The sequence below is a fragment of the Cygnus olor genome, chromosome 1 (genome assembly GCF_009769625.2).
Source record: "Cygnus olor isolate bCygOlo1 chromosome 1, bCygOlo1.pri.v2, whole genome shotgun sequence".
NCBI classification, from domain to species: Eukaryota; Metazoa; Chordata; class Aves; order Anseriformes; family Anatidae; genus Cygnus; species Cygnus olor.
The window spans coordinates 139,683,548-139,700,772 of NC_049169.1; the positions used below are offsets into that span (position 1 = coordinate 139,683,548).

The 17,225-nt window shown below is 42.3% G+C and overlaps 1 protein-coding gene across 7 annotated transcripts in view; it reads left to right on the plus strand.

The window, feature by feature from the left end:
• The first annotated feature begins 1,269 nt into the window (after window positions 1-1,269).
• Window positions 1,270-17,225, plus strand: part of UBE3A (ubiquitin protein ligase E3A) — a 48,234-nt gene continuing 32,278 nt past the window's right edge. Inside the window, exons 1-5 of one of the 7 annotated variants that reach the window (XM_040544686.1) lie at window positions 1,303-1,667; window positions 5,128-5,217; window positions 9,340-9,407; window positions 16,023-16,169; window positions 16,765-16,884. In XM_040544686.1, the coding sequence (XP_040400620.1) occupies window positions 16,865-16,884 (20 nt within the window). In that variant the 5' untranslated portion in view covers window positions 1,303-1,667; window positions 5,128-5,217; window positions 9,340-9,407; window positions 16,023-16,169; window positions 16,765-16,864. Of the gene's footprint in view, window positions 1,668-5,127; window positions 5,218-9,339; window positions 9,408-16,022; window positions 16,170-16,225; window positions 16,331-16,764; window positions 16,885-17,225 lie in introns of those variants that run through there. The other 6 variants (XM_040544517.1, XM_040544604.1, XM_040544441.1 and 3 more) reach the window with 6 other exon arrangements.

Sequence of the window (17,225 nt, forward strand, 5' to 3'; positions counted from 1 at the left end):
TCCCAGATCTCTGTGGGTAGCAGCGAAGCCTGGGGGAGATAAGGGGCTGCTCACAGCAGAGGAGGATGGAGTTATTCAGGACTTGAAGTGTGAGTATAAAAGCTCAGGGGATCAGATGGGAAGCAACCAAGCAAACTACCTCTCTGGCCAACATCACTGCAAAGGCCAATTTCTACCATCTCTGAAAGACTGTGATGCTCACAAGAGACTACCAGGGACCAAAGGCAAGGAGGATCTGGGGGTCTTAGGGCTGACAGGCTTCACCCAAAACCCTGGGAGGTTATTTCCAGGCTGAGCAAGAGCAAGGTGGCTGGGAACAGCCAGCATGGATTTGCTGAAAATGAATAATGCCTGAGCAGGCTGAGTAGGCCTGTGATGAGAGGACTGGCTCTGTGGGCAAGGGGAGAGCAGACGACAGTGTTTGCTTGGACTTTAGCCCGTGACTTGGCTCCCCGTAGCACTCGTAGAGCCAAGCAGGAGGTGAGGACTGGACACGGGGGCTCTGCAACAGAGCTAAGGGAAAGCAGGAAGCGATTGCATCTCACAGATAATTTTCTCCATATTACTATTTTTGGGGTGATAAGGGAGCTCGTGGCACAATAAACATTATCCTAAATCTGCTATTTTACTAATTAAAATTGGCAGGTTTGGCAACTGTGTGGGAGAGGGCTTCCAGACACAAAACTCTGTGTTTTAGTGAGCCCTTTTAGATGAGCACTGAGGCACAACACTGGCCTGAGCCCAGCGATGCACCCCGCTTTGGAACCACGCTGAAGTCCAAGGGCATTTCGCTCAGGCTTCATACCCCTGTTACATGTCTGGGGATGTGCAAGGACCAGGTCCAAGCCCCCTGCTCTTGCCCAGAGCCATGTGTGAGGCTTTTAAAATTTGAGTTAAATACGGGAATAGAGTTAAATACGGGAATATTGAGTTAAATACGGCAACATAGCTGTGTTTTATTAAAGCTCTTAAACACACACAGAGGATAAAGATTTGGCTTCGGTTTCACACATTTGAGAATGCACTTTTATTGCTTCAACAGTTTATTTTAACATTTTAAGAGTTTGTGGCCCCAAATTAGTCTTTTTTTTTTTTTAACCACCCCGTCTACCGGGTTGTCAGCAAGGAGCTCCGCGAACTCCCCCCCCACCACTTCAAGGCCTGCGCATGCGCACGATCGTCTCCGTCCCGTCCCCCCCGCCCTTCTTGCCCTCTTCCAACATGGCGTCGGCCGCCTCCCTCCCGCGGAGCACGCACGCGCCGCGCCGCCTCCCCGCCTCCTCCCCCCGCGAGCGACACAAGGCAGGGGGGAAAGCGGGGCGGCGACTCTATGGTACCGCCGCGCGGCTAGCGCGGCCCCCTCCTCCCCTCTCCCCCCTCCTCTCCGCGCGCTGCACGCCGGGACGCGCCGGGTCCTCCTCCCCGCCCGCCGCCGGTCCTCCGAGCGTGCGCCGCGCCGACATCGGCGCTCTCCCAAGATGGCGGCGCGGGGCTCGGGCTGAGAGCGAGGAGCCCGTCGGCGACAGGAGGCGCACCCGCGGCACGGCCCGGCACGGCCCGCCTCGGCCTTCCTTCCCGTCACGTCCCGCCAGGCCTCGGCTTCGTCTCCTCGTCGTCGTCGCCCGCAGCCCCCGCATGAGCCCGGCCGGCGGCGGCAGCAGGCCCAGGTCGGTAGCGCCGGGTAGGGCCGCGATGGGGAGGGGAAGGAGCCCGGCCCGGCCCGGCCCTGAGCAGCGGGAGGGCGGCCGGGAGGCTTCGCCGCTGCCCGGCCTCGCTGCTGGGGCCGGCCGGGAGCCGCGGGGGTGAAGGCGGCCGAGGGGGAGGGCAGGTTGTCCCCGTGCCGTTTCCTAAAATCCGGCTGTGAGGGGGCTGCCGGGCGTGGGTTTGGGGCGCTGAGCGCCTCTGGCTGCTCTCCTGCTGAGGGGACGCTGCGGGTCGCGAGGGTTTGTGCGCGCTGTGGGGAGGTGGCGGGCGGTCGGAAGTTGTGCTGCTTAGGGCGCAAAACACGCTCCGCAACTCTCTCTTAAGCAATCCGTAACCTGTGATCTATAGGCTCGTTCTGCCTTTCTCCCCCTCTTTCTACCTAATGGATTATTTTTTTATGTATCCCTCTGTGTAAGAGGTGTTGTTGCAGTGTGGGGACAAAGCTTGTCCCTCGCACGTCACTTCTGAGCTGGTCTCTCTGTCTGTGTTCATACGGAAACTTTCCTACTTAAGTAGGAGGCCGTGCAAACCTGAGGCTTCGTGACAATCAGCTCGTCAGATTAGTGCCTCCTGCATATCTGCCAAAAAGTTCTTCGATGTGAAATTGTACCTGATTTTTAGCCTTGATTTCCAAGGAAGTAAAACCCCTGTGATCATGTTGTCAGTGCATCTAATACATTTTTTTAACTAGTTTGAAAAGGAGATGTCTAAAAGATCAAGTTCCTGAAAGATTTGTGCAAGCAGCATCCACTTAGAGAGGGATTCCCTGTCAAGGAGCAAGCTATAGTGCAAGTCTGCCTGTACTGTTAGACTGGGTGGGAGCAGGGTGGAGGTGGCAAGAAAGAAAGTAAGTAAGAAAGCAGCTGGAAAATGTACTTTACAGGTCTCCCAAACTACTTGCTTTGGGTGGTATCAGAGTATTTAAATATTGCGGCAGTAAGCACTCCGTGCACCTTCAGCGTGGAAACAGTTATAGGCACTTTTTTCCTGTCTGAAAGTGCTGTGAAACTCGGTGTTCAATGATTGTGTTGAACTGAAAAGGAGAGACGTGCATCACCAAGCTGCTGTGGATATTCAATAGTTTCCCTCACATGCGTTTGCCTTTGCAAACTGCATCTGTTTTAAGTGCTTATGACTGTTGTCTTCGTAACAGGGACGTTCTGTCAATTCAGTACAGACAAATCTCAGCAGAAAAAACTAAACTGCTGTTTAGATTTACAAGGCAGAAAAACACTTTTAATTGAAATAATTTTAGTGCGATATTACAGATACTGTGTTTCTTGTGACTGTCCCATTCCACTCTGTTTACTATTTAATGTGGTATCCTTCATAGTGGCATCCTTCATAAGTTCTCTTTCTCTTTACCAGAGCTGTTTGATATTTCTCTTCACTGCAGTAACCCGAGTTTCTCCCAAGTATTTAGAAATAAAAGCACACCGAGCTAGATGGCAAAATAAATGATTTCACTTTTTTTTTTCACTTCTGTGTGCATCTGTATTTAAAAAAAAAAAAAAAAAGCTTGAAATAGTGGAGGTGTTTGTCTTTTTCATAGCAGTGAGTTTCAAAGCCCAATCTCCCAATCCAGGGCTTGTTCAAAACTAATGTGTGGGTTTTGATTGTTTTTTAATAGCAAACAATTTTCAGTCTTTTTTTTTTTGATTACTGCTGCTTCTTAAAGACATGTGAATGATGATCTTGTGTGAATGGAAGTTAAAACTTTGCATGTTAAATATATCTAGGGACTTGCCAGAGTCTGTTAGAGCACCTTGAGACCGTATCTGCTCTAATCAATTTAGGAAAACACAACAGGTTCGCTTTGTTTTCATTCAGCTTCACTTTTTGTAAGAGAGAACGCTTCAGAAATGTGAAATATGTACCTGTAGCGTGAAATCATGCTTATTTCACTTTAACTGTGTGCTTTGTTGATGTGTTCGTTAGTTTTTCCATGAATTCACAGGTTCTGCTTAACTGAATGTATAATTTGGAGGAGGGGCAGGAATATCTTTGAGTCAAGTTTTAATAGTCATAAACATATAAACGTGTTTAAGCGTATTACGTCTTGTATAAGCAGTACTTAGTGTAGTACATGATATGACACTTTTAATGGAACAAATTAAGTGTTTATATTTTTTAAATATGCATCTTAGTTTTTGCTGTGTAAGAAAGATCTATTTTTTTTTGCTTCTACTACTTTTGGTTTCAGTTTACTTAGGGAATGTCCAGAGAGTATTCATTTTTTATAAAAGCAGGAAATGTCTTTTTCCCCTCCCGCCTGCACCAGTGTATTCATCTACTGGAGGGCAAAACCCACTATTTCTTAAAAATAGAACACGAAATTGAGGGATAAAGGGAGGGAATTCCTAAAGTATGTAGGCGTATATCTCATTTCAAGTGTCAGTCTTCGTTTCTGGTCACTGTAGTCCAGATCTTTGCTTAATTTCAGTTAATGATTGATATTGATTTTATTTATTTTCCTTAAGCTAAATGTTTTTTCTGAAGTTTCCAGTATATTTGAGGTAGCTACGAGTTTCACAGAGAGCCAGTGTTAACGGGCTTTCTTTCAGTCATCGAATTCTGATTTGTATGTGGAAGAAGAGGGGCAAGAAGTTTGCTGTCAGGGTCTGTACCAAGTAATTCAGAATTTGGTATTTACTTTCATTAACCTCCTACTTTGCCTAACCAGCCGCCCCAAGAGCACTGTACGCACGGCTTAAATATTTGTGTCCCAGAGACGACAGCAATGAGCACATCGCGTGTTTGAAGTGACTTTTGTTCTTGCCACCTTAAACACTTTGACCTTAACTAACATTTACTGCATTAACTTCCTGTATATGTAGCCAGCACCTGACTGCCTCATGAAGCGACGTATGGCGCATGAACCAAAGGTGGGAGGCTGCTGGCTCGTCTGAGCAGCAGTGTGCATAATATACCTAGCTGGTTAGCTGGAAGTCAGCAAATGCGGTGTGAAGGTAATAGTTTGTAACGAAGGCACGCTTCAGCAGCTGTACCAACTGGTGAGATGTTTTTTCAGGAAAATAACCTCAGAGTAGAAAGATTTGAAAATAATAAAGTAAAATCAAATGATGTTTAGATCCAGGATTCCTGCCTGGCAATGTAACATACAAACAAGTCAGACTTCAAATCACTAAATTTGAATAGTTCCACCTTTCTGTGGCAGAACACATTGACAAAGTAACTTGTTGTTTGCACGATTACATTGTAAATTAAATATCATCTTCCAGAGACTCCGCTTAGGAATGAATCTCTTAAAGGAATCATTAGCTGCTTTTTACTTTTAATAGGTTGAACCTGCTTCCCTGTGTTATGCAGATTGCTGACTGGAGGAAGGGGGGTGGAAATCAGTCTTTACCTATACTCGTTCTGTTACCGCCTTGCATGGAATTTTGTACCCATGTTTTACAGGGTGGTGAAGAATTAGGAGAAGCTGCAGTTGTTCAGTTGAGTGGATCTAAATGGGTGGCTTCCCTTTGGACCCTCGCTCCTCTGTCTTAGGTAAGAGGGGTGACCTGCTGCTTTTGAAGCAACTTGCGTTTCCCTAGAGCAGGCGAGTGTGTAAGAGGAACTTCTAGTTAGTGCAGGAGAGGCTTGGACTTTTTTGCAATCTCGTGGTTTGAAAAGGATATTCATATTATGTGGCTTTCCAAGGCTTTTCGTCAAAGAGCATTACTGCTTGCATCCATCCAAACGTGCTCTTGTGCTTATGTACTGGAAGAGTCATGCTCATCTTGTGCAGGATGCCAACGGTGGGTTGTACCAGAGGTGAATTACAGTGGTAACGTTTCACCACAAACTAAAGTGAGGTACCAGTTGGCTGCTTGACACGCAGGCTACTCATTTTTTTCATGTTATATTCATTAGTGTACCAAAGAAGATACTTAAGATGTCATTTTGCAGGTCGTGGCCTAAGGAATGAAATAAGACAAGTTAAGTGTGCAAAAAAACTATAAGGTACAGCGTCTCTGTTTCAGACCTGCTGGATACTTTGGTCGTGGTGGCTCTTAACATTAACCAGTGGGCTCAAGCAGGAAATCATGAAGGTGGTGTTCAGGTTTGGTGGTGGTGTACGTTGGGCTGGTGCTGATGAGTCCACGTGGTTTTCTCCTCATTCTGGTAGTAGCGTGGCAGGACTGCCACTGTCCTGACTGAGCTCGAACTGTAGGGGCGAGGCCGGGCCTTCACATCTCCCGCACAGAGATGACCACATTCTTCCTCCCTTTGGAAGACCCCTGCTGGGACTTCTTGGTCCTTCCGCGATGCCAGGGAAATGGGTAACTGAGTGATGGGGGTGGAAAGTAGACGCCCCTCTTCCATACCTTCTGGAGCTGAGCGTGGGGTAGGCCCAAGAGCTACCTGTAACGAGGTGCTGGGCCTGCCTGGGCAGTCGGGCCCCAGCATCACTTGTGTCCTCCTGCTCCGGTGTGCTCCGTGGGACCAGGCGGGAGCAGCTGCAGGGCGGTGGAGTGGCTCTTCAAGGAGCTGAGCTCCTGGAACAGGCTGCAGCTCAAAGTGCTTCAGGAAATGCTGCCATGCTTGTGGGCAGATTTTTCTTCGGCTTTGGTCAAAGACTGTGGTTCGTTGTGTGTTTGAGCTGATGACTTCGATGTTTGTAACATTTCAGTTTTACAGCGTGGTATTTTTCACTTTTGTAAAAGGTATCAAAAACTTCTACCGAGCTAGATAATACTTCCGATGTCTATCACTACTTGGAATTTCCATTTCCAATATGATGCTCTCATCTTCATCTGAATATGGTTATACAAATGATGATTACTTTCTAAATCATAGTGAAATCTAATGCCCAAAGTCTTGCTGACCACTGTCGTGGTTTAACACACACATGCACCCTATTCTTTGTTTAGAAAGTCTCAAGGTACACCAGTGTACGCTGGCAACTGTAGCAGCACCTAGTTGCTCGTTCAAACTGTTGTAGCAAAATTTGCCTATTGTGGGTCGTGGAAATACATTCTTGCTGTCCACACAAACTGTAAATTCTTCCAGTTCAAAGGTCAGGGGAGTTCTTAGGGGGGCGTAGTGCTTCACTTGAAATAGTCATGGTTCTCGATTGCAAAGGTTGAGCCCTTTCCTTTGTAAGATGGTGATTAAATACTCCGTTTGCATGGTTCTTCTGACCTGAGGATCTGCCCCCAAACATCCTCCTTTCAATAACGCTTGTTTTATTTCACTAACATGCTAAGAATGTCTCTGGTGGAAGAAGAAATTCTTATTTCAACTTACGTATTTGAAATTGTGTGAGAGAATCTATACTACTAGGCACAACACCTACCATTTTCTTTAGGATAGCGTGCCTAAATTCTTTTCTTCTGTTCCTGTCTTGTGACAGCTGATGTGTGCGGTGTGTTTTAAAAGGTAGAAGTGATCATTCAAGCTCCTGGTAGATGTGACACTGTTACATCTTTCATCAGGCAAAAAACGAGTTGTAAAGTGTTTTTTGTAACTTATAATTAGTTTCTTAAACATTTTTTGCAGTTCTGTACACTACCGTTGGTGAATTCAGTAGCTTGCCATCTCTGTTAATGTGCAGTGCGACTCGAAGTCTTTTCTTACTGAAAATGTGTGATGACAGTCACAAAAAAGCAGCACTCTTGGCTCTGGTCATGAGACAGATCGAGGGTTCTTTATGTGGAGTGGAGGCAGCAGCGTTAGCCTTGCTTTTAGCCACACGTGCCCATTTGTACCTTTTTTAAGCAGCTGCGGCTTAGTGCTACTTAGTAAATATACTGGAGGTAAATGTTGAAGTGCGTCTGGTTTTATGAAGTTACTTTCATTCCCGTTAGAGAAGCGTTGCAGATCCCACGTTCCCTTTTGTTGGTGTTCATGGAGCCTTTCCGCAGGCTGCTGACTTCCTCGGGGGCTGGCACTTGCCTTGGTGGTGGCTGAGGAAGGAGAGCTGGGAGTCCAGGTGCTTCACTTTCGTGCTCTTGGAGTTACTCTTTGCTGCTGCCAGCCACATGTGCAAGTCCTCTGTCTCCATCTCCTCCGCTCTGGTCTTGCTCCTGCCACAACCTGTACTGTCTTCAACTACGTGGCTTCAGTTACGTTGGGACCCTTTGCTTTCCCGTCTCCTTTTGTGGGCAGTAGTGGTAAGATCCCAGATAAATGTATCTGTGCTTGTTCTCCAAGCTGTTCTTTGCTTGTACTCGGTGCACGCTGTAAGTTGGTGCCTTTGTACCTTCGGGGATGCTGAGTGAATTGCGTGTAGATGGCGTTGCTCTGGGTGGGTACAAGACCGCGTGCGTGAACAAATACACATACATTACAGTTAAGTCCTGTGGTACGAGATGCGAAAATACTGTTCGTGTTTGTAAGAAACCTTCTAGCTGAGTTTGCCTAATGGCTTCACTGTGAAAGAAGAATTCTTCTTGGTGCTGGTGCTGAAATACAGTATAAAACAGCTGGATTTCTGCTCATGGTATGGAGTGTCAGCACCATCTCCAAACAGGAAAATCGTGTTACCGTCTCTCACTGTTCAGATAAATTTATAGTTCTGAATATTAGTAATGTTTTTTTGACACACTGATGAACGTGATATTATTAATCCTAATTATATATAAATCCACATAATTCTCATAATTGTGTGTTGAAATAGGAATCTTGTTTCGTTGAACGCTTAGGCTGCCCGGTTTTATTATTTTCTTTAAATATAAAAGTTGTGTACTAACTGTTAGTGCTGTAGAGCTGAACTGGCACAAGTGTGCCTCTCCGGGGTTGTTCCTTTTCGTATCCCTGGTATGGAATTGAGCCTTGCGTACTGCATGGGTCCTCTGTTGTTTGACATCTGCAAGACAAAGTTGACTGTTCTCTTAAGCTAACCAGATCAGGTTTTCTTTCCTGGGGACGCTCCCATCTGTGTCAGAAATCAGACTGAATCAGCTACATTGAATTTGTTGTTCTTAAGAGTTTTAGAGCCAAGAAATTTAGTATTAAATTTCGTGGCACTGAAAATGTGATACCTTGCACCAAGTAAGTAACTTTCCAAACAGTAATCAGTGGGGTTCTTTAATTATATGCCTATTTGTATGTTACTTAGGTTCTACTGTGCTTGTTAGTTGCTTGTTTTTTTAAAAAAAAAAAAAAAAGTTTGGAGTTCAGGCATAAGTCCCTTGTTTATTGTAGCTTTTCTAAAAATGAACTTTTTATAGAAATGCTTATCAAACTTAAGCAGTAAAGACAACGATGTGGTTCTCTTCATGAATTGTTTTGATTTTTTTTCATGATATAATTACTGATGTCTTTAATACAAAAAATTAAAAATAAAAGGGGGAGGGCAGGGGAGAAAACTTGCCAGAATCTTCGAGAAGAAGGAAATGGATATTTGTAATGAACTGGATAAACAGAATTATAAAACTGGATTGCATCACTGGAGAGGAAAGAATAAGGAACGCTATGTGTATGGGCTTTCTGCTTTTGCAGTTTTCCTGACATACTAAGTATTTTATCTGTTGTACTTTATATTGAAAGTATATGTTTCCTTTAGTTGTGAACTTGTGAGCAATGGGATGGCTGTTCTTGAATATGGTGTCTTGAAGCAGCAATGAGTTTTGTGTTAGTATGGAGCATACTGCAAAAACTGAATTATAATTTTTTGCATTATAGGTACAAGAACTGTAGAAGTCCATTGTAGAATTTGGAAGAACAAGTTTCTGCAGCTCTGGAAAGATATGGTATGTTGTTTTAACTTATATTGTGTGTATGCTAGTAATTATAGCAACTAATGATTATACTTTTTTCCTGATTTAAAAAACAATTGAAAATAAATTCAGGTAAACATGTTCATTTTTCCCATATTTTTATTTTTTGTCAGACTGTGATGTCTGTAACTTGTAGGCGTAGTTTTTCGGAAAGCTGAGTTTTTTGATATTCCTGGAGAAAATAAACACTGATGCTGCAACATTGATGAATTACCTTTTAGTCTGTTTTACAAGCTCAACATTATGCTACTATCATTTGTCTATTTCTCAATGAATTGGATAAGAGGTGGTGCTGTTCCTCTGAAGGCTTTTTCCATGCTGTTGTACGTAGTTATAGTCAAGCTTGCGCAGTTTTTAGGTGTAACTTGCAAAATAAGCTCAGAACTACAAGACAATCTAACCAAACGTCACTGTAAGCAAAATTTGCAAATAGGACTGTTAGGAAACACAGAAATGTAACCTCCATCAACAGTGTTAATGTCAGGCTGTGGTACCGTGTATCTCTTCTTGTCTACACTCTTAAGTGTCCAACAAGCTCAAAAATATTACATGCGTTATAGCAAAATTGGAATGTTAACTTGTAGCTATTCTCATTCCTATTTTCTAACTTTTTACTGGCACATTCCAATGGAGATACGTGGTAGTACAGAATATCTGCTCCACTCTGTAGTGGCTTAAGTTCTGTGGAATTGTGCAACTTGAGACAGTGATTTTTTGGAAACTTTCTGAATTCAGAAAAAAATATTATAAAGTTCAGACTTTTCTAGGTTATTGAACAGGTCTGTTAATGCATATAAAATCGTATGGGGCTACTTCAGCAGCTATGTCTAAGATATGCAGGTACCTTATTTTTTTAAGCACTTTAAATGTGGGGAAGAACTCAGTAACTGCTGATACAATTTTTATACCTGTGTCTTTGTCTGGACCCTTCTTCCGAAGACACCTAACATAAAAACATATTTAAAGTTCTGAAACCTCAACGTTACAGAAGGGTTGTTGAGTGTCTTTTTTTTTTTTTGTAAAGTTCTACTTCATAGGAAGCTACAGACAAGAGCTACAAACAATTATAAACTGAAAATTTAACTATAGTATGTGCTAATTAAAAACAGTATGTTTTTTTTAAAACAAAAAAATGTTGCGTTATCACAATCCAGATGTTCCTGAGAGAATGCTATAGATTGGTCCTTTACTCCAGCAGGCATCTGGCAGGTAGTCTATATTCATTTTTGCACCCACAGCACCACTGGGACCACCCGCCTGCTTCTTGCTCTCCAGTTTCAATACCAGTTGTGTGTATGACAGCTCTTCAAACCTAGACATTATTTCTTTACTGCCATTACTTCTGCTGGCTGCTTTTTTTCTGGGTGCTTAACTACTTGGAACTGTATGTATGCACATGGTTTTTGTAATGGTATGCACTTCATAAACTGATGAACAAGGATCCCCTTCTAATCTGCTACAATAAGCAAGTAATGAATACTAACAATACCAGAAAAACTAAAGGTGGTGCTACAGAACTGCATGATTGTTTGGTTTTAATATGAACTAAGTATAAACACGCTGGTGATGCTAAAGAACGTGGTGAACAGGAAGGTACTTTCCATGGAGGAGGGAGGATGGAAAAAGAAAGCAAAATAACCAAGCTTGAGCAAAAGGATAGGTGGAATAGAAGTTTAAATATTAAAGCTGGAATGTAGCTGTAAAAATTGTTTGGAAGAGATCTTAGGCTGATACCAGCCCAGTAAACAGAGGTCTGCTAAAACAAATTTAAGTAGACAATTGTGTTTCACCTTTTGAGGTAGGAGGGCCTTTCCTTTCAAAACTACGTATAATTTTGGAGGGAGCCTGAAGTAGCATACATCAGTGAGATAGAAACAAATGGTTCTTCCAGGGGAAAAAAAAAAAAAAGGTTGTGTGGTGGAAGAAGCATCAGCTATGGCCTAAGCAAAAAAAATGTAGGAGCTAAAGATAATTGTAGTTCTTTCCTTCTTTTACAAAGGTGAATAAAGTATATCTGTTATCTTACAAAAATATAAAATGAAGAACAAATGCTGGCTGTAAATTGTGTAAAATTTTTTGTGTAAAAAAAGTGTAAATTCCAAAATGGCACCAGCCTTAATTTGAAGATAATAGCAAATTCAGATCCCCATTCCAAATAACTTATTCCTCGCTATCCTGCATGCTTGTGTTCCTACACTAATTTGAATTTTTCAACCTGTAGTTTCTAGTCGTGTGTTTTTAATAAGCTTTCTTTTAATTGGAGGATTTTCTGTGCTATGAGAGACTTAGTTTCTTCCAATAGTCTCATTGATTAGCTTGGTTAACTTTAAACTCTTTCCATTACTTCATCACAAGGAACTTGCTCCTGTTTTCATGCTTGCTTTGTGGCTCTCTTCTGCTGCTTCCGGAATGCTTTGGAAGAATACTGAGTAATTGGAGAATAGGCTCAAGCTTTTAATATGTCTAGTGTACTTTGGGCAGATGAACAAACACCTTTCCAGGAACTGTTCATGAATTGTGTGTCTTTGGCTGTTAATACTGGGAGCATATGTGTGTTTGATTATCAGCTGTGACTTCTGCGGTCACTTTTGGTTGGCATTTTCCATGATAGAATCCCATTCTTTTGGGCTTCTAACCACATGGTTTTCTGTTTGTTTGTCATTATTACAATTGAATGGGTTTAGCTTATGAAGTGGTGAAGAAAACTTCATACAAAAGCCTTACTGCTTGTTTTTGCAGCTCCACTAGGTTTTATATAATTAGATTTTATTAGTGGTTGTTTTATTTTACTTCAAGGTAGCTGTTAATTTGACCTACTAGAAGTTTCATGAAGAAAATGTCTGGAATCTTACGTCTGTTCATGCTTTCTGTGTCGGTAACAGTACACAAGCAATTCTTTCCAACCTTATTGAGAAGCTACAAGTCTCATGCACACCTATTTAATTCTTTTCTGCAAGCTACAGTTAAGATTGAACTTAGATACGGAGAATATTCTGCAATTTTATCCAAGACACTTGATGAATCAATCTCAAGTCCTAAATGGCCAGCATTCCCATTAGCTGTCAGCTCCCTTTCTGAAGGACTATTAAGCTAGCTATGGCAGTTAGGAGGGCACCTTTTGGTTGATGACTGTCCATTTCATCATGCTACTCAGAGTCCTTCTGGAAATATCAGATTGGAGAAGGGGATTCAGCGGGATCCTTCAGTAAATGTATGAAAGCTGTCTTTCATGGTATCTTCCTGAGAGATAACCAGAGAGCTGGATATTTTTAAATAAACAAGTCAAATTCCAGCACTGGGAGTTAAGGAAGGTCATGACATATTTTGTATGGGTGGATCAACCCCTTTCTCATTAGATCATCCATCAAAAAGACGGTCTTAAAAATCGAATAGAAGCTTACTCAGGTGGAAACTTAAATTATTTTCTAAAGGAAACTTATGTTCTTAACAATGCCACCTCTCAGGGCATCCATCCTCCTAGCTGTCAATCAGAATTGTTCCTCTGCTCAAGGGTTTTCGTAGACCTCTGATACTGAGTGTCAGCTACCACGTAGCTGTACTGTCACAGCTAATGGACACCTGGAAGTCAAATAACACAGGGAAACAGTAGGTGTAGGAAATCCATGCAGGTGACAACTCTCTTTGATTACTGATGAATGGGTACTTGTGTTCTCCATGGTGTGGCTTTGGATTATGTTTGTTGAAGCTGCATGCCTCTTCTTGACCCATGTTTGTGATTACAGACTCTTAAGATTCAGGGAAATGGGTAAGGAGAAGGTCTCATCATGCTATGCAACAAAGTTGCTTTTAGCTGCGTTTGAAGCATCTGAACATGGCTTGACTGCTTGCTTTCAGCGATTTATTATTTATTTCCTCCCTCTTCTTCGGCTGACAGGAGCATTCTTTTCAGAAAACCTGCACATTAGAGAAAGGAGTGTCATCTCCAAGTACTGCATAAACATTACCTATCCTGTTTGCTCTTGATGAGTGCCACTCTGTGCCATACAAGGCTCTTCAGATATGTGGTTTGAGGGCATAGTTCTTGTGTATTGTCTTGCTAATTGTAATATTGGTCAGTGCAGTCCTGCTTCAGTTTTCGTCTTTGAAATAGTTACTAAGCAGATACAAATGTGCCTGTCCTGGAGCATGCCCAGTCTCGAAGAGCCTCTAGCAGCCATCTCAGGTTTCTCGGATATATTCCACAGGCATAAACTATGCTCAATACCTTCAGCTGCCCTGTGTGTTTGTAAAAGGCTAAACTGTAACCGTGCTAATTATGACAGTGAAGACTGGAGAAGTCTCTTTGAGTAACTCAGCTCTGAGAATAAATATTTGCTCCGGAGCTGCTTTAGGATGAGAAGGTAAGCTACATCCAGAGTTTTTTTGTAAAGGAATACCTGTGACAGAAAAGCAGGTGTCCTTGGTCATGTTCCTAGTCATTCTTCACAATGCATTTTTCCAATATGCTAGTCTGTTTGTCAGTGTGGTTTCCCTTTCCTAGTCAAGTTGTCCTCTGACTCTTAACATTTTTTTCTGCCTAGTTTGGTTCCAGCAATCAAAATGTGCTGTGTTTGAACAGATACTCAGCATAAGGGATCTCTGGTAGTCTCTTTCACGCCCACCCCATGTTTCAACATGCCAGTCTCTTAACGCCAGCAGACTCTGCTGATGGGTGAAAGAGAAAGGTTTTAGTAAAATGAATTTTCATCCATGCTGTCATGTGGCCAGTCATATTCTGTCCCACAGGACTGAATAATAGCGAGTATAAGTGGGAAGGAGATGGGAGGGAAAATGATTCACTAAGGTTTCTTGCTGCTGGCATCTGGATTGTTGAAAGGGAGCATGGGGTTTTTAGACCTCAGTACAGTAAATCCAGTCTTAAGGTACCATATAGCAGATTTGAAATGCTGCAGCTCCATGATTCAGAGTCCTGATCATGATAAGATCAATTTGTAGATACAAATTTCATTATAAAGCTTGGATGAGTTAACGTCAACTTGGTGGGGTTCATGCTGGTTCAGATACTGTCTCTTAACGTGGGTGCTGTAAATTTGGTTTGGTGCTTTGGTAAGTCTGGCTAACAGAGCTGGGTCTGTGTCAGGCATGGGCACAAACTCGCCTTGGCCATGACTGTGCAGCCATCACCTCAGACTGTGCTCTTTAATGTTCCAAACTCGGATGGTTTTGAATCCAGCACCAGCGCTTGATGTGTTCCTTCACTGTTGACGATTGAGTTCATGACTTCTTCCATATGAAACGGCCTCAAGAAAATCCAGTTTTACGAAGGTTCCTGCCAGCCTGTTAACCTAATGTGCTTTTACTCGAATGGAAGACAGCTGCAGTTAACTTCTGCTGGTGGCCTGGGTGATGCAGGACACGGGTCTTGACAGGGAGTGATTGACTGAGCCCTCCCCAGAACAGAACGTGGTGCTTAGAGCAGACAGACAAAACGCAGGTTTCCCAACCGATGAGGCATTAGAGCTTATACCACTGTCCTCTTTCACCAGAGTACGAAAAGTTACTTGGGCAAAGAGCTTAGTTTTTCATTTCTAAGTGCATCTTTACAGAGCCATTTGACATTGGTTCTTAAGAAAGCAGCAAGAAATAAGATTTGACTACAGAAGAAAACGCTGCCTTACAAATAGGCTTCGGTTTCTTTAGGGCTTTCCTAAAAGCAGATGTTGTCAACCTGTTAGAATTGTTGTCAACCTGTTAGAATGCCATAAAGCACTGCTTTCGGGCTCCTCAATTTTGCATCAGTTTCTTGGTTTTTTTGTTTGCTTGTTTTTTGCTATTGGTCAACAACTGTTAATTTGAAAATCTTTACCCTGTCTGTCATTTGATGTTGACAGATGAGGAACCATTCCCATTGACTTTCTCCCCTTGCACTGTGCTCCTAGCATTGACTCAGTCCAACTTCCACCATTTACACCTGTAAATTTTAGGTACTGGAGAACCTCCCTTTTGTTTAGGAGGTTTTCAGTTCCTTGCTTCTTTGCTTTCCTTAAACCAACTGCACTTGTGAAGACTCCAGTATTACTGACTTGAAAATTAAATGGCACTTTACCTGTGTCAAGAAATGTACATGACAAAACTAAAAAGCATTATTTCCAAACTATTATAAATTTCACTCCGTTTTAAGGATGCGCTTTGTAGCGGAGTGGCAAATTGTAGTAGAATGGCAAAAGTCAGCAGCTCTGACAAACTTCAGAAAATTGTAGGACTTGTTCAGCAATTTCATGTCTCAGATGAGTCAACAGGTACAAATTAGTGTTGAGAGTTCTTGATTGCTCATCAAACCTAAGACCTTACCGAAAGATTCTCATGGTATTTTGGACTGAAGCACAAAAGCGTTGTTTGATGAAACCTTCAATGCCGTGGGATGTACTCCTGGTGTTTGTACCAGATGGTGATGACTGCCAGTGTTGCAGAGCTGTGTGTTGGTCCTCAGTAGCTTCTTAGCTTGGGTGGGAGAGAGAACGGGGTGATATTGAGTGTTGAGGGTTATGTTTGGAGATATTTTATCAGTTAATCTTAGTTTAGAGTAGATAACAGCAGTAGGTAAGAGACTAATTGGTTCCTTTTCAGCCATGGAAGTAATCAGCTGGGGTGGTCCCAGGGAGCCCTGGGCACGTGTATTGCTGAGTGATCATTGGCTGCCACCTGCGTGACAAAGTAAAGGACCAACCCTTCAGTTTAAGCCGGTGGAGCCAGATCACGGGAAACAATTGACAGGTAAAAGACACTTCTGAAAACGTAAGGGAGAGGAGAGAGTCCGAGTGGCATAAATGGAGCAACTGACCTGAAAGACTGGCCACCAGCGGCAAAACTTGCTCCTCTGAAACTTTCACGCAGCTTTAGCTCGCTTCATTTTGGGGAGAGGCATACAGCAGAGTGTAGGTTACGTGTTCTTCCCTTTTAAACGCAGAGCCTTTTTAAGGAACCAGTATTAATTGAGTTGTAGCAGGGAAACAATTTATCAAATTTTATTGTAGTTAGATAGAACCTAAAGTTCATGTTTACACACATCCTTCCAAATCTTTAAATGCTTCTTTATATCAAGTGCTTTCTGCTGATCCAAGAGATGTTTTTTGTTGTTTTTTTTGAGAGACTAAAAATAAGTTGATGAATTTTCAAGTTCACCAGTTGTGTGTACTGTAGTAAAGTATCTAGCAGTCATAGAATGCTATCCAAAAATGAACAAGTTTTTGTGCAGTAAGTCTTAATTTTGTGAGTAAACTAATTCTTAACATCTTTTGCATTTTTATGTGGCAGATTGGCTGAAAATAGATTATAAGGACTTTTAACTAAATTATTTTTACTTATTTAGAGTTGTTAAGCTTATGCTTAGCCCACCGTGACACAGGATTGGTGTGACAACTTGGTTTTTAATCAGTGACTCAAAATTGTGATCACCCTGATGTCACCGAATGGCCACAGCTTGTAAAAGGTAAGACTGAAGAATATTGTGTTTTTTCTAAGGGTCATTATTAGAATAATATTTATTTTGTATGTTTAATTTTGTATTACTTGAAGTTAATTCTATAAATAATAGTCAAGTATATTGTTTATTTAAGATAATTCAGCTGGCAAAGTTGACCTACACTTTTTTACTTAGAGTAATTTCAAAGCTCACTTAGTTTCTTCCTCCCTGCTTTTTAAATTGCAAGCGTGGTGGGTGCTCCATCGTGCTCCTCTTAAGAGCAAAACCATCACTTAAAAGTCTCTAGTGACTTTTACCATCACATTAAAATTCTGTATAAATTGTTTAACATACTTACTTAAGCAATT